This window comes from Mesoplodon densirostris, chromosome 16 (assembly GCF_025265405.1).
Source record: "Mesoplodon densirostris isolate mMesDen1 chromosome 16, mMesDen1 primary haplotype, whole genome shotgun sequence".
NCBI lineage: Eukaryota > Metazoa > Chordata > Mammalia > Artiodactyla > Ziphiidae > Mesoplodon > Mesoplodon densirostris.
In genome coordinates this window covers 27,317,060-27,333,985 of record NC_082676.1, presented here as the reverse complement: position 1 = coordinate 27,333,985, position 16,926 = coordinate 27,317,060, and the positions used below count along the sequence as shown (strand labels likewise).

General features: G+C 36.5%; 1 protein-coding gene across 3 annotated transcripts in view; it reads left to right on the top strand.

Moving 5' to 3' along the window:
* TPX2 (TPX2 microtubule nucleation factor) overlaps positions 1 to 16,926 on the top strand; it is a 55,765-nt gene that overhangs the window by 15,273 nt on the left and 23,566 nt on the right. For all 3 annotated transcript variants that reach the window (XM_060120085.1, XM_060120082.1, XM_060120084.1), the window contains exons 4-8: positions 2,429 to 2,548; positions 7,271 to 7,397; positions 14,020 to 14,148; positions 15,037 to 15,165; positions 16,716 to 16,837. In XM_060120085.1, coding sequence (XP_059976068.1) covers positions 2,429 to 2,548; positions 7,271 to 7,397; positions 14,020 to 14,148; positions 15,037 to 15,165; positions 16,716 to 16,837 — 627 coding nt within the window. The remainder of the gene's footprint in view (positions 1 to 2,428; positions 2,549 to 7,270; positions 7,398 to 14,019; positions 14,149 to 15,036; positions 15,166 to 16,715; positions 16,838 to 16,926) is intronic.

Sequence of the window (16,926 nt, the reverse complement as noted above, 5' to 3'; positions counted from 1 at the left end):
CACTGCATTGAGAAGCCCGCACACCGCAACGAAGAGTAGCCCCTGCTCGCCGCAACTAGAGAAAGCCTGCGTGGAACAACGAAGACCCAACGCAGCCAAAAATAAATAAATAAAATAAATAAATTTATAAAAATAAATAAATTAAAAAATATAAATTCTTTTCTGCACCAAGATACTTTGTCATCCCCGATATGATAGAAATAATCGAGATGCCCAGTATTTTGGGAATGGACTATCAGTAGAAATCAATGTTTTCCAGTTAAGAATGACAAATATTTAAGCTTTAGGGACATATGGTAAGATCTAGATGAAACAAAGTTGAGTGAAGTTCTAGGACATGTCTGTAGTGATGGCAGTCACATAAAAACTTGCTCTACTGTCACTGGGCATAGAGTATAATATTACAACTAGGACGTTGACAGTCTTACTCAGATTTCTCCAGCTTGACTTGTATTTATTTTTATTTATGTGTATTAAATTCTGTGCAATTTTATCACCTGTGTAGGTTTGTTGATCTGCTGCCACAGTCAAGATATCAAACAGTTCTAACATCACAAGGACCCTGTGTTGCCCTTTTATAACTATACTCATCTCCCTCTTGCTGCTTCTCCCCAGTTCTTTTTTTGTTTGATTTTGGTCCCACCACAGAGCTTGAGGGATCTTAGTTCCCCGACCAGGGATTGAACCTATGGCCCCTGCAGTGGAAGCAGGGAGTCCTAACCACGGGACCTCTAGGAAATTCCCCCCAGTTCTTTTTTTTTTCGTTGCGGGGCACAGACTCCGGACGCGCAGTTTCAGCGGCCATGGCTCATGGGCCCAGCCGCTCTGCGGCATGTGGGATCTTCCTGGACTGGGGCACAAACCCACGTCCCCTGCATCGGCAGGCGGACTCTCAACCACAGCGCCACCAGGGAAGCACCCCCCAGTTCATTTTTTTTTTTTTTTTTTTTCGGTATGCGGGTCTCTCACTGTTGTGGCCTCTCCCGTTGCGGAGCACAGGCTCCGGACGCGCAGGCTCAGCGGCCATGACTCACGGGCCCAGCCGCTCCGTGGCATGTGGGATCCTCCCGGACCAGGGCATGAATCTGTGTCCCCTGCATCAGCAGGCGGACTCTCAACCATTGCGCCACCAGGGAAGCCCCCCAGTTCATTTTTAAGTGGAGGGATTATACTACTCAGAACCCAAACTCCAAATAGAGGTAGGATTGCCTGATGTTGGAGCAGGTGATATGACACAAAATTTGACACCAGGTCAACAAATAACGATGTGGTTTTATTTTTATATTACGTTGGAATAATATCTGAGCCCAGTGATATGTGAGGCTAGTATTTGCTGGGACTCCTTCATTTTCTTCTATCTCATGTCCTTATCCTCCTCATTAAGAGAAATCAGTATGTGATGGGGGATAGAACTTAGCCATTGCAGCTGTACTTAACACTTACAATGCAGTGTCCAAATGTGATGGCATATGCCATTCTCTTGGAAAAGGATTCTAATAAAATCCAGTGGATATCCTGAGAGGAGGGGTCTTTAGGGTGTGGTGTAGGAGGAAGGGTGGATAAGACGGCCAGCTGCCATAAAAGGTCTTCTCCATGCCCTTGGCCCACAGAAACCCTGAGGAAATAGCTGAGTTGTCTATCTCTTTTTCCAAGTTTTTCTTGAAAACAAGAAAGGAAGTATTAATATAACAATACTATTAGATACAGTTTGGAAGAAAAAATGAATCCCACTATTTTTTTCAAAATCACCTTAGTTCTAATATATTACTTTCTAACTTTCTTCCAAATAATCACATCTTTTTACACAGTTGAAATCAGAGTGCACACTCACAGAGTTATTGCTGGGGCTCGCCACATTCCTAAAATTTCTATCAGTAGGCTGTTGGTAGAACACGCTTTTCACTGCTTTGCACTGGCTTTTGGGCATAGCAGGACCTAAGATAAAATTCCTTAAGAGAGCCTAACTCTGTTCCATACTCATACACCCCACACTCTCCTAGTTGAGGAAGAGCCTCAACACAATTAGACTATCAGATGTCCCTTGTAAGCCTTGCAGGTCTTGCTGGATACAGTTTTCTTTAAGAGAAACATGATGTATTTAGGTGGTAGATAAGGCCAGTTTATGCTTGTATGGTCCTGAATGTGTATCAAGCAAAGATAAGGAGCTATTCACAATGCAGTGTCTGCACTTCTTTTCTGTGATACATTGTTCAGTGTTGCCAGTGTTTTAGTGATAGTTTTTGCAGTCGCTCTGACATATAGTGTGTACTTATTCCGTTTTGATCACTAGAACTTTGCTGGTACTTGCAAATGAGTTAGAAGTATACTGGTAGGAGGCTTTATTTAGGCCCCATATTAAGTGTATGGCACTAATTTATTTTGCTTTCTTGCTGATTGTTTACACGATGATGATTTTACCTTTTCACAGAAGAGAAGGCCAATTTGGAGAATAAGTTTCCTGGGAAGAATGGTACAGGAGGGCTTTTTCTGGGCAAAACTCCTCTGAGAACAGCTAATCTTCAGCAAGATGTCACACCTTTGAGACCAGGTAAGAAAGAACATCTTAGAAAAAAGCTGCTTGGCAGAATGGTCGAACAGGATATTAGGAACCTGAGGGATCTGGGGATATTACCTAAATGATGTATCCCTTGGATTTTAATTGGTGAAATGTGCTAATTCATTTATTCATTTCATGGTGAACATGAAACTAATGATGTGCTGCATTTTTTTTTTTTTGTTCCTAGTCTTTTGGAAATTAAGCTAACATAGAATTTTATTGCCAGATATATAACTATTTTCTTTTTATGACTAGATTTAATGTAACCTAACCTCGGTCTGGCTGGGTAACAAAACAGCAGGAGGAAAGAATGTACTGCTTGCTAACTGTACAAGAATTCTTTGAGTCACGTATCTGATTTTAAAGATGATTGACACTTAAACTAGTAGTTACTAAATCTGCAAGATGCTACCTATTTGATTAAAACAAAAAAAGTTTCTTTAAATCCTCAAAAATGATTCTTGTTTTGAAATAGTAGCTATATTTAGATTAATTCACATATCATACAATTCACCTGCTTAAAATGTACATTTCAATGTTTTTTCATATATTCACAGCATAGTTGTGCAGTCATCACCACAATCAATTTAGAACATTTGAAAATTAATCTTATGGGTAAATCTGAAACTAGCCTCAGTCACACCAATAACTAGAGGGCCGTATCAGAAAATGGCTGTATTTTCAGTGAACTTGCGTAGTTTGCAGAGTCTGAGTTGCTAGGCTGACTTTTAAATAGTTTATTCATGAGTACAGGTGATATCTATTGAATTTGGGATCTGGACAAGGATCCTGAACTTTTACATCCATCTTTCTTGCATAAGAGGTTAGAACTATGTGCACGTTTCACTTGAGGTGCTTAGAAGTGTGGCAGATTTTCTGTTGCTTTGATGGTCTTTGTGCTCTTCTTGAATTGAAAGAGGATGTGATGTACCTAGTTTGTCTGGACCACTTTCAGTTTAAGACTGTTATATCAGCAGTAAGCCCCAGAGCAAGAGACCTCTGCATGGCCCATCATTTGGCAAAGACCATGTACCCTGCTTCCATGCATGTATACCCCTTGGGCTCTGCAGTCTTTTTGTTCTTTGTTAGCACACATTCTTACCTGTCTCATTAGTGCTATTCCCTCTGCCTTGAATACCTTTAATCTAACTGAGAAGTCCTTACTTATCATTCAAGTTCCAGCTCAAATACCTTTTCTCTAATTGATTCCCCTTATTTGTGTTCTCAAAGCACTTTTCAGACCTCTATTTTGATTTCAAGTTTCTATTGTGTTGCTAGTATAAAGAAATACAATTAATTTTTCTATGTCCATCTTATATCCTACAATCTTCTAAACTCAGTAGTGTTTGTATCTTTTTTGTAGATTCCATCAGATTCCTACAAAGGTGATTATGTTATCTACCTTTTGTTTCTTTTTCTTTCTTGCATACTGCACCTTTAGTAGGATGCTGAATAGGAGTAGAGAAGTAGACATGCTTGTTTTATTCCTGATCTTACGGCAAAAACATTCAGGCTTTCACTATTAAGTATGATGTTAACTGTAGTTTTTTCATAGATGCCCTTTATCAGGCTGAGGAATTTCCCTTCTATTCCTATTTTTTTTTTATCTTGATTCCTTTGTTTTTATATTCCTATTTTGCTGATAATTTTTATAGTAATGGATGCTAGATTTTCTCAAATGCTTTTTCTGCATTTATTAAAACGTTTATATGATTTTTTTTCTTTTTTCTTTTATTCTTTAACTATGCTCAGTTATGCTGATTTTCCAATTTTAAGCCAACCTTTCATTTCTGGGATGAACCCCCAATTGGTCAGGATGGTATTTTTCTTTTTATATATGTATTAGGTTCAGCTTGCTACATTTTTTTGTTAAAATTTTTTTCATCTATGTTCATGAGGAGTAATGATCTGTAGTTTTCCTTTCTTATGATGCCTTTGTTTGATTTTGATAGAGTAATGTTGGCCTTACTCTATAAATATTCCCTTCTCTTCATTTCTCTGGAAGAATTTGTGTAAAATAGATATTACATCTTTCTTAAATGTTTGGTAGAATTCACCAGTGAAGCCATCTGGTTCTGGACTTTTGATTGTTGGGAGTTTTTTTTAAATTACTGATTCAATTTCATTGCTAGTAATTGGTTTCTTCGAATTTTCTATTTCTTCCTTGTTCAGTCTTAGGAGATTTTACATTTCTAGGATTTGTCCATTTCTTCTAGGTTGTCCATTTTATTGGCATATAGATGGTTGTAGTAATCTCCTATGATCCTTTGTATTTCTGTGGTGTGAGTTGTAACTTCTCCTTTTTCATTTCTGATTTTATTGATTTGGGCCCTCTCTCTTTTTTTCTTGAAGAGTCTGGTTAAAGGTCTATCAATTTTATTTATCTTCTCAAAGAACCAGCTCTTAGTTTCATTGATCTTTTCTATTTTTTTAGTCTCTATTTCACTTATTTCCATTTATTCATTTCTTTCTGCTCTGGTCTTTATGATTTCTTTCCTTCTACTAATTTTGTGTTTTGTTTGTTCTTCTTTTTCTAGTTCCTTTAGGTGTAAGCTTAGGTTGTTTGAGATTTTTCTTGTTTCCTGAGGTAAGCTTCTATCGCTATAAACTTCCCTCTTAGAACAGCTTTTCCTGCATCACATAGATTTTTGGATTGTTGTGTTTTTGTTTTCATTTGTTTCCAGGTATATTTTGATTTCTTCAGTGATCCATTGGTTGTTTAGTAGCATATTGTTTAGACTCTATGTGTTTTTGTTTCTTGCAGTTTTTTTCTTATAGTTGACTTTTAGTCTCATAGTGTTATGGTCAGAAAAGATGCTTAATATGATTTCAGTTTTTTTAAAGTTACTGAGGCTTGTTTTGTGGCCTAGCATGTGATCTATCCTGGAGAATGTTCCATGTGCACTTGGAAAGAATATGTATTTTGCTGCTTTTGGATAGAATGTTTTCTCTCTCTATATATGGTCTAATGTGTCATTTAAGGCCAGTGTTTCCTTACTGGTTTTCTGTCTGGATGATCTGTTCATTGATATAAGTGGGGTGTTAAAAGTCCCCTACTGTTATTGTGTTACTGTCAATTTCTCCCTTTCTGTCTGTAAATATTTGCTTTATGTATCTAGGTGGTTCTCTGTTGGGTGCATATATATTTATAATTGCTATATCTTCTTTTTGGATTGATTCCTTGATCATTATGTAGTGTACTTCTTTGTCTCTTGTAACATTCTTTGTTTTAAAGTCTATTTTGTCTGATATAATTATTACCACCCCATTTTCTTTTGATTTCCATTTGCATGGAATACTCTTTTCCATCCCCTCACCTTCAGTCTGAGTGTGTCTTTAGATTTGAAGTGAGTCTCTTGTAGGCAGCATATATATGGGTCTTGTTTTTGTATCCATTCAGCCACTTTGTGTCTTTTGATTGGAACATTTAGTCCATCTGCATGTAAAGTAATTATTGATATGTATCTACTTATCGCCATTTTGTTAATTTTTGGGTTGTTTTTGTATGTCAGGTTTTGTTCCTTTGTTCTTTTTTTGTTCTCTTCCCTTGTGGTTTGATGACTGTCTTTAGTGTTATATTTGGATTCCTTCTCTTTGTGTGTGTGTGTGTATCTATTATAGATTTTTGGTTTGTGATTACCGTGAGGTTTATATTTATCAATCTGTATATCTCTGATTATTTTAAGTTGCTGATCTCATAACTTCAAATGCATTTTAACAACTCTGCATTTGTACTCTCCCTGTATGATTACTGTTTTGACATCATATTTTACATCTAATTGTTTTGTGTATCCCTTAACTGCTTATTGTAGATACAGATGATTTTTTTTGTCTTTTAACCTTCCTATTAGCTTTGTATGTGGTTGATTTACTACTTTTACTGTATATTTGCCTTTACCAATGAGATATTTCCTTTTGTAATGTTCATGTTTCTAGTTGTGGTCTTTTCTTTTTCACTTAGTGAAGTCCCTTTAACATTTCTTATAAAGCTGCCTTTGGTAGTGCTGAATTCTTTTAGCTTTTGCTTGTCTGTAAAACTTTTGATGTGTCCATCAAATCTGAATGAGAGCCTTGCTGGGTAAAGTATTCTTGGTTGTAGGTTTTTCCCTTTCATCACTTTAAATATATTGTGCCACTTCCTTCTGGCCTGCAGTTTCTGCTGAAAAGTCAGCTGATAGCCTTATGGGAGTTTCCTTGTATGTAACTTGTTGCTTTTTCCTTGCTACTTTTAATATAGAATTGCAGATTAAAAGATTTTTTTCTTGACTTCTCTGAAGGCATTATTCTGTTATCGTTTATCGTCCTGTGTTACTGATGAGGAATTCAGCTTATCCTATTTTCCTTCCTTAGGTGATTTCTTTTTCTCTATGGAAGCTTTCAGAATTTTATCTTTTAAAAATGTCATAAGAAGATGTTAAAATAAAAAATGTCATGAGAATGTGTTTGGGATACTTTTTTCTGAGGTGATGCCTTAGGCTGGCAAATAGGCAGGGCCCTGGATACTTCATTTCTGCTTCAACCAAAGTAGCTTTTATAAATTGCTCTTCTGCATAAGATTTCACTGCTTAGGAGGGATACACACACACACACACACACACACACACAATTTGCAATCTAGAATTCTATATTAAGTCATATATATACACATGTATCTCTCATCTCCAATTCATTTCCTTGGGATTTGAGTACTGACTAGTTTTTGCTTTCTTGCAGTTGACAACACTTATAACAAAGAGGCAGAAAAAGAAAACCTGGTGGAAGAGTCCATTCCAACAAATGCTTGTTCTTCTCTGAAAGTCAAAGGAACCACATCAAGAAATATTCTAGCTCAGCCTCAGAGGTAAGACTGTTTTGGTGTTCAAAAGTGGTGGTTATATTAATAATGTTCAAAGAAGAGTTACTGGAGCACCTACTATATGTCCCATACTACATTAGACTCTTCATGTTACCTTATTTAATCTTCATAACATTTATGAGTTGTAGGTAACATGCTTAATTTATAGATAAGGGCTCAGAGGTACTAAGTTACTTGCCCAAGGCAGATTTATTTCAGAGACAAGATTCAGACTGATCACTTTGGTTCCAAAGTCCTTGCTATTTGCACTGTCAACATGGGTTGCCATTTACATTTATTTGTATGGATATGTGGCAAGTTTGTTTTTTTTCCTGTGTATAGGTTGTAAATAAACTTCATAAGGGCAAGTGTCATGTATCCTTAGTACCTAACAGTGTCTTGCAGGAGCAAAGCTGAATAAAGTCTTGAGTGAAGGGGTGGATGGATGGGTGGAGTAAGCTGTACTCTTGGCACTAGGAACCTCTGAAAATCTAATGTCTTTGAATGTTGCACTTTGTATCGGTATCCTCTTTTTAACCAAAACAAAGCTGTTAGTCTTAATATTAGTTGCCTTCAGATGGCACTAATCAAAAGATTATTTGAATTAGATTTTTTTAAACTTTCACTTGGGAGTTCCTGGTGGTCCAGTGGTTAGGACTCAGCACTTTCACTGCCATGGCCTGGGTTCAGTCCCTGGTCAGGGAACTGAGATTCCACAAGCCACACAACATGGCCAAAAAGAAAAAAAAAAAAATCTTTCACCATCTAATAATTACCACTCACCCATAGAGTTTAAATTCCAGGACTGGGGACTTCCTTGGTGGTCCAGTGGCTAAGATTCCACGCTCCCTATGCAGGGGGCCCGGGTTGGTTCCGTGGCCAGGGAACTAGATCCCACATGCTGCAATGGCATGAGTTCGTATGCCACAACTAAAGATTCCATATACCACAACTAAAAGATCCCGTATGCTGCAATGAAGATCCCAAGTGCCGCAGCTAAGACCCAGTGCAGCCAAATAAACAAATAAATATTTGAAAATAAATAAATAAATTCCAGAACTATTTAATGCTTTATACTTTGTTGTCAACAATATTGAGGAATGGCAGAGTATTTATAATACTATTGCTCAGAAATAATGAAATTACCCTTTACAAAGCCTCATGCTGGTATAAGGGGATCACCTTTTGAAGATGGTATCATACATGCTTATTTTAATCTTTTCTGGTGAAGAAGCCCCTTTTAATTGAAAAATTCTGTGAGATTCAACCAGCTATCACAGGAAATTTAAGAGATTGCTACAGGTTGATTCTATGGTTTCTGTTCCATGTTTAGATTGTTAAGTCCCTATGGAAAAGGGACCCAGTATCCTGTAGATTCCTTCAGAGTCCAAGATAGTGCTAGTGTCTTGGCTTCTGCATTTTGAATATGTATATGATTACTAAAATTGCTCCACATTCTGAATGAATTTTTGAATGCTTTTTGGAAATGATGGTATGACAGAAAGTCAGCTGTTCACAGAGTCAGAAGACCTGAATTGTTTTTGTTTCGTTTGTTTTAAAGGCAGGTATCTCTACTACTCAAAACCTTAGTTTACTGAGAATAACCGTCTCTCTCAGGCTTATTGCAAGAAATGGCCAAATAGGATAACATGTGGTAGTAGTGTGTAAATGAGACTCCATTATGAAAATGCATAAAGAGGTAAAACATTAGTGCCATTTATCTTAGATCTCAGATTTATCTTAGTCTAGGGATGCCTAATCTAGAAAAGAATAGCAGATGGAATAGGAAGGTATAGATAATCATACAAATTTCCTACAATTTTCTTCTCACATGATGTTGATGGATAAGCTAAAAGATGGCCCAAACTCCTTTGACTCAGAATAGTTAAAAGTCAATAAGGCCTTAGTCTATAATAATAATTTTTCCATGCAGGTGTTGCTTTACCACATATATTTTTAAAATAAATTTATTTATTTATTTATTTATTTTTGGCTGCATTGGGTCTTTGTTGCTGTGTGTGGGCTTTCTCTAGTTGTGGCGAGTGGGCCTACTCTTTGTTGCAGTGCACGGGCTTCTCATTGCGGTGGCTTCTCTTGTTGCGGAGCACGGGCTCTAGGCGCACGGGCTTCAGTAGCTGTGGCTCGAAGGCTCTAGAGTGCAGGCTCAGTAGTTGTGGTGCACGGGCTTAGTTGCTCTGCAGCATGTGGGATCTTCCCGGACCAGGGCTCAAACCCGTGTCTCCTGCATTAGCAGGCAGATTCTTAACCACTGTGCCACCAGGGAAGCCCCACATATATGTTTTAATTTTTTTAGTCTCATCCCTTAGCAACTTCTCCCTAAAGACATTCAGCAATTCTTCTCCTGACTTGATAATATCATTGTATATTGAATTTAAGTAGTGGTCCAAAATGGCCATGTCTTCATGTACTTTGCCTTCTTTCCTTCTAATTTTTAATGAAACCCTGTCCATTTAAAAAAAATTAACTAATTTTATTGGGGTATAATATGCATACAGAAAAATGTACAGCTCTTGAGGGCACAGTCTGATTAGTTTTGACAAGTCTATAATGCAACCACGATACCAATATAGAACAAATTCCATCACCTCAGTACATTCCCTCATTCCTCTCCCTTTAAATTCAACTTTTACTGTTCTTTCTGCCTTCTCACTTTCCCGCCTCCCACCCAGAGGCAGCCACTGTTCTGATTTCTGTCGCCATAGATTAACTTTGCCTGTTCTAGATATTTTTATAAATGGAATTGTATAGTATGTACTCTTTTATATCTGAGTTCTTTCACTTAGCATGTGCTTTTGAGATTCATTCATGTCATTGCATATATTAATATTTTGTTCCTTTTTATTGCTGATAATAAATTCTGTTGGATGGATATACCACAGTGTATCCATTAACCAGTTGAGGACATTTGAGTTGTTTCCAGTTTGGGATTATGATAAATAAAGCTGCTATGAGTAGTTTGCCTATAGATTTTTGTGAGGACGTGTTTCTCTTGGGTGAATACCTAGGAGTGAAATTGCTGGACTGTACTGCTAAGTGTATGTTTATAACAAACAGAATTTTTCCAAAGTGACTGTACCATTTTACATTCCCATTAGCAGTATATGAGAGTATCAGTTGCTCCATATCCTGGCCAACACTTGGTATTGTCAGTCTCTTTAATGATATTTCATTGTATTTTTTAAAAAATAAATTTATTTATTTATCTATTTTTGGCTGCGTTGGGTCTTCGTTGCTATGCTCAGGCTTTCTGTAGTTGCAGTGAGCAGGGGCTACTCTTCGTTGCAGTGTGCGGGCTTCTCATTGCGGTGGCTTCTCTTGTTGTGGAGCATGGACTCTAGGCGCGTGGGCTCAGTAGTTGTGGCTCGTGGGCTCTAGAGCACAGGCTCAGTAGTTGTGGCACATGGACTTAGTTGCTTCGCGGCATGTGGGATCTTCCCGGACCAAGGCTGGAACCCGTGTCCCCTGCATTGGCAGGCAGATTCTTAACCACTGAGCCACCAGGGAAGTCCCTCATTGTGTTTTTAATTTGTATTTTTCTGATGACTGATGATGTTGATCACATTTTCATGTGATTACTGGCCATTCATATATCTGCATATACAGTTGTTTTTTTAGTCTGGCTCCCTGGAGTCTCCCCTGTGCCTGAAAATGTTAGTGGTCAGCCAAGACCGAGTAGAGTTTGTACTCAGGCTTAAGGGTTCATCCTCTCTGGTTCTCTTGCTTCTCATTTTGCCTCTAAATTTCCAGTTGTTTTGCCAGCCCTAATGTTTGTCTTCTGATACCTAAAGCTAGTAAGACTTTAGCTGTGTGCCATTCTACTATATACACATTGGGGAATGCACTGAATCAAATAAAAACCAGCGAACTCACCAGTCTTACCTAGTGCATTTATGTCTTTTAAGGATGGACACCTCACCAGTTTCTGCTTTTTCACTGGGCCCCCCAGTCTCCTCTAAACATGCATAGTTAGCATATATAGTAATACATAGGAATTTGTGCAGAGTTTTGGCTCAGACTTTGGGTGATACCTTTTCTGTAGCTCTTTCACTTCCGGGACTTTCCTCCTAAGTTTCCAGCTGCTGTACTGGCCTGAATTCTATCTTCCATTATCTACAGCCAGTGAGATTAGAGTTTTCTGCTGCTGGAGCTGCCGCATTTGGGGTGTGCCCTCAGGCAAAAAAGCTACTAACTCATAACTCTTAACCTTTGTAGTTGCTTTTCATGGATAAATGTTTCTCTTTTTTCTGCCTGCTTTTGGTCACTTTTCAGTGCCTTCAAGTAGTCATATTTTTATATATTGTGTACATTTTGTAATAATATACAAGAAGATTTGCATGATAAATGCACTCTGCATTACTCCATGTAATTGTTTTTATGAGTACTTTTAGAGATTGGTATGAAAATATTTGCAGATGAAAGATCTGAAATTTGGGATTTGCTTCAAAAGCTGGGGGTGGGGTGGATGGAGGGAAAATTGACAGTGTGATTGGCTATAAGTTGAAATTTTTAAAGCTGAAATGAGTAGTACCTGGTGGTTCATTATATTATTCTCTTCACTTTTTACTAAGTTTTAAATTCTTTATGATAAAGATTTTAAAATTAGGTACTCTATGCAATCTAATAAAAATTTGAATATATACTAATACATCTTAAGACTTGAGAGAAATTAAGCAAGATCTAAATAAATGGCAGGACATAGCCATGTTCATGGTTTGAGAGACTCAGTAATGTAAATATGTCAAATCTCTTTATCTGATGTATAGATTCAATGCAATCTCTACAAAAATCCCAAAGGTTTTCATTTTGGACATTGATAAATTCTAGTAGATAACAATATTATAAAGCTACAGTAATTAAGACTTTGTGGTATTACCCAAGGATAAATGAGACCAATGGAATCAAATAAAAGCTTACTCTCTCATATATGGACACAATATATGACAAATGTGGTACTGCAGACCTTTGGGGAGAGGGTGTTTTTATTTTTCCCCCTTCAATAAACAATGATTGGACAATGGATAGCCACATAAAACAAAATGAGAATTAGCCCCTACCTCACTCCATAGAAAACAGTCAGTACAAGGTGGATTGTAGTTCTAAATGTGAAAGCTAAAGCTCATGTAAGGAAATATAGGAGAATATCTTCATGACCTTGGAATAGTGGAAGATTTCTTAAATAGAATCCACACAGAAAAACACTGACATGCTTTTAGGGAAGGAGGTTGTTGTATTTGAGCATATTTGTCTAATCAGATGATACCATAAGGAGAGTGAAAAGCCAACCCCTAGATTGAGAGGAGATATTTGTAACACTAAAAACCTACAAAGGGCCTCATATTCACAGAATATAAAGAATTCCTATTAATCAATTAGAAAAGGATTGACAATGTGGTAGAAAACAACCAAGAGACTTAACTAGCACTTTATGAAAGAGGATGGCCAAATGGCCAGAAAACATGTGAAAAGGTGCTCAGTCTCACTGGGAAAAGCAAATTAAAAAACCACAATGAGTTTCTACTCTGTACCAATTTATATGATTAAAATTAAGTCGTCCAACAATACTAACTGTTTTGGAGAATGTAGAGCAGTGTAGACTTTGTAAATTAGTCAGTGTAAGCATAAGTTGGTACAGGCGCCTTGGAAAATAACTTTAGTTGATAAACCAATGTCTATCAATGACCTAGCAATCTTACAACTTAACATACCCAACAACAATGTGTACATCAAGAGACATTATGTGAGAATCAACAGTAGGCTGGATAAATAATTGTATGTTCCTACAATGAATGTTACACAGCATTGAAAATCAGTGAATTAGAACTATGTGAGTCAGTGTGGTTGAATCTCACAAACATAATGTTGAGTAAAATAAACCAAGACAGAAAAAATGCTTGCAGTAGTCTGATTATTACATAACGTTTTTTGTTTCCTTTCCAAACTAACAGACCATATTTATGGAATGCATGTCTGTATGGTAAAATGATAAAGAAAAAGTAATCATTACTGTAAAAGTCAAGATAGCATCTGCTGCCAGTGTTTTGTTTCTTAGTCTATGTGGTGATTTCATGAGTCTTCACTCTGTAATCATTTAACTTAATTTTTGTTTTGTGTACTTTTTGTTATGTGTTATATATTTTAACAAAAATAGGGGGCCATGGCTAAAAGAAAGTAGAGAAAATAAACACTTGGTAGTAAATTTCCAGGAGGTCTGATTTCTAATTTTAAGTCTGACAGCAATTAGCTGTGTAACAGGGTCAAATCACCTCATCTTTTTTTACTTTTACTCATACTTCCAAAAGGAGGGAGTTGTACTAGGTGATTGCCAGTGCCTTTTTACAAAATTAAATCAGCTCTATTGAGGTCTAATTTACAAACACCAATGCACTTAAGTACCAACATTTTATGGTGAATTTTCAAAAACTATCAGTAAGACAAGAAGGTATTAGATTTTTAGAGCAGAAATAATGCCACTTTTTTTTTAGAGCAGAAATAATACCACTTTTTATAGCCCTTTGTAGTTCGACATATTTTCACATTTCTGAGGAGTATTTGCATATATAGGAGATGTATTCATTACAAATAAGTTTTGTCAATTCTTCTACCATAGAAGATCTCTTAGACTCTCTGCTCAGAAGAATTTGGAACAGAAAGAAAAACATCATGTACAAATGAAAGCCAAGAGATGTGCTACTCCTGTAATCGTCAATGAAATTCCACCCTCCAAAAAAATGAGAGTGTAAGTAGCCACAGCTTCTGTCTTTTGACATAGATTTTACCCCGTTTGCTCCTATAGTAATAGGAAGCAGAATACGTGGTGCTTGTTCTTATTTTTATCAGTTAGGAATGTATTTTGCTGAAGGTAATAGCCTATTTAACTAGAGAGGTTTAAAGAATAGTGATTTATTTGCTTCACAGAGTCTGAAAGTAGTTTGCTGCTAGCTTTGGTTCAATGACATCTCTTTGAGTCTTAGGGTTTTTTTTCATACTTGTTGCTCAAGATGGCTGCTCTGTGTTTCTTAGCTTCTTCTTAGTGCTTGTTGCCTCATACCTGAAGATAGCTACTATATCTCTAGGTATCATATCCATGTTTGAGAGAAGAAGAAGGGTCTGGCAAAGAGAGGGGCAGCACCCATATCAGGAAAGTGAAATATTTTCCAGAAACACTTATGTTATACCTCAGTTGACTGAACTGTAAATTAGATCCCCTCTAGTTGCAGTAGAGACCGTTGAAGCAAGTACAATACTTTTGCCTTCATACATTGCTGCCCCGAGCAAAATTGGGGTTCTGTTAATAAGAAAGAAAGTGGAATAAATATTGAGAAGACAACTAGCTGTCTGGCATTTGTTCAGTTGATGATGAGCAGTTGGAATCTCTTCCTACCCTCCTGAACCATCATCAAACAACTCTTACCCTGGCTTCTATTGGCATTCTCAAAGTTCACCCATTGTAGCCATTGGTATATATGATCTGATGATACTACTGGAAGAATCTTGCTGTTGAAACATGGTTGTTGTCCTAAAGAATGAGAAAATTTAAGCCATGTGTGGTAGATCTGGGGAGGAGGGTAGAGCAGGATATGCTGTAGGGAATTGAGAGTATATTTTTTGTCCTTTTCAACTCAAGTTCTCACAATAAAAAGAAGCCAGAGGAAGAGGAAGAAGGCAGTGCTCATCAAGATACTTCTGAAAAGAATGAGTCTTCCCCAGAGAAAGCCAAGGGCAGACATACTGTGCCTTGTATCCCACCTGTAAGGTATGATTCTATCCTGAATTTCAGCTTCAGAGTCAGTAGAGTAAAATTACAAATGGGTACATCTACAGTCTGTTTGATGCACATGGAGCTTGGGAAACTCCGAAAGCCATAACTATGGTAAGGTAAATTGTTTTATGTCCTTGTGGGTGTTTGAGTGTTACAGATTGAAAAAAATTAACTATTAAAACAAACGTAAAAGAAATATAGAAGGAAAAAGTTAGTGAAGGTTCTTACTACCTAAATTGAACAGTTTTTATTTTGCCAAGCTCCCTTCTGGACTTTACTCAAGTAAAATACATATTTTTACAATCAGTGTATAAGCAATCTTTGGGTTCTGCTTTATTCATTCGCTATGAGACTATTTTATTTTCTGTACTGCTACAAAATCTTCACATTTACCCTTTTTTTGATAGATTGTTAGCATTCTATCAAATTACATTTAACTATTTCCTGTTGAAAATGCTATTTCCGATTTTTCACTATTATAAGGAATCAATGAACATCTTTACAGGCAGATCCTTTTCTTTGAGTAGTCTCCTCAGGATAAGGAAGGAGAAATTCCTTGATCTAAGATTATGGTCAGTTTTCTGGCTATTGATATTTATTGCTAATTTTATTTCTGAAACGAATGTGTGAATTTACAGTGCCATCAACTTTGAATGAATATTTTTATTTCCTTGTAGTCTCATCTGCATTGAATTTTTTTTACTTTAAAAATTGTTTCAAATTTAACTGATATGTTGATGGCATCAAATTATTTTAATTTTTATGTGTTTGCTGACAAGATTGTATAACTGTTACTGTAAGCATCTTTTCCAAAGTTCCCCTTGGGTGAGTCATCTGTTTTTCTTTTCTATTTATCTATAAGTGGTCTTAGTGATGTTCTCATTACTAAGAATGGCTACTTTATTTTATTGTTATTTTTTTTAAGAATGGTTACTTTAAATTGAATTTTTGCTATGTGTCCAGTATTTCAGAAACATTATCTGATTTAATAGTCACAAGTATTCTGTGAGAACAAGTATTCATATTACCCATTTTACATTGGAGAAAACTGAGGCTCACAGAGGTTAAATAGTTTTCTCAAGATCACATAGGCAGAAAATGAAACAACAGGGTTGGGATTTGAATTCTCATTGGCTTTACTCCTAAGTCTGTTCTCTCTATCACAGTATATATTTTATGTATATTAACCTCTTGCCATGTTTGTTGAAAATATTACTACTGGTATTTTAGTTTTAGTTTTTCTTATAGCATAAAAGTTAATCATTATATATAGTCAAATTTATGGATATTTTGTAATAGTTTCTATAGTCTATTTTAGCTGTTTTTTCGGAAACTTTTTCAATATTTTGGAATAAATTTTGTATCTTTTTTCATAGTGTTATCTAAGTTAATATCAATTTATTAGGTAATAATTTTTGGTTTTGATGGTTATTTTATCACAGGTTAAAAATCTAATCTATATAATGCCTTTAGGTTTTTTTAACCACTGAGTCACTTTCTCCTCTTCTCTCCTCTCCCATCTCCTTTACTGATTTGCCTTTTAGGCAGAAGATTCTAAAAAGTACTGAGGAGCAAGAGTTGGAGAAGAGAATGAAAATGCAGCAAGAGGTGGTAGAGATGCGGAAAAGGAATGAAGAATTCAAGAGATTTGCTCTTGCAGGAGCAGGTCAGCTTGGTTCTGATTGAGTCTGATTTATGAGGGGGTGCTTCTCATAATCTTGGTAGGGTTTTTGAAGTCTCTAAAGCACAAAAGTC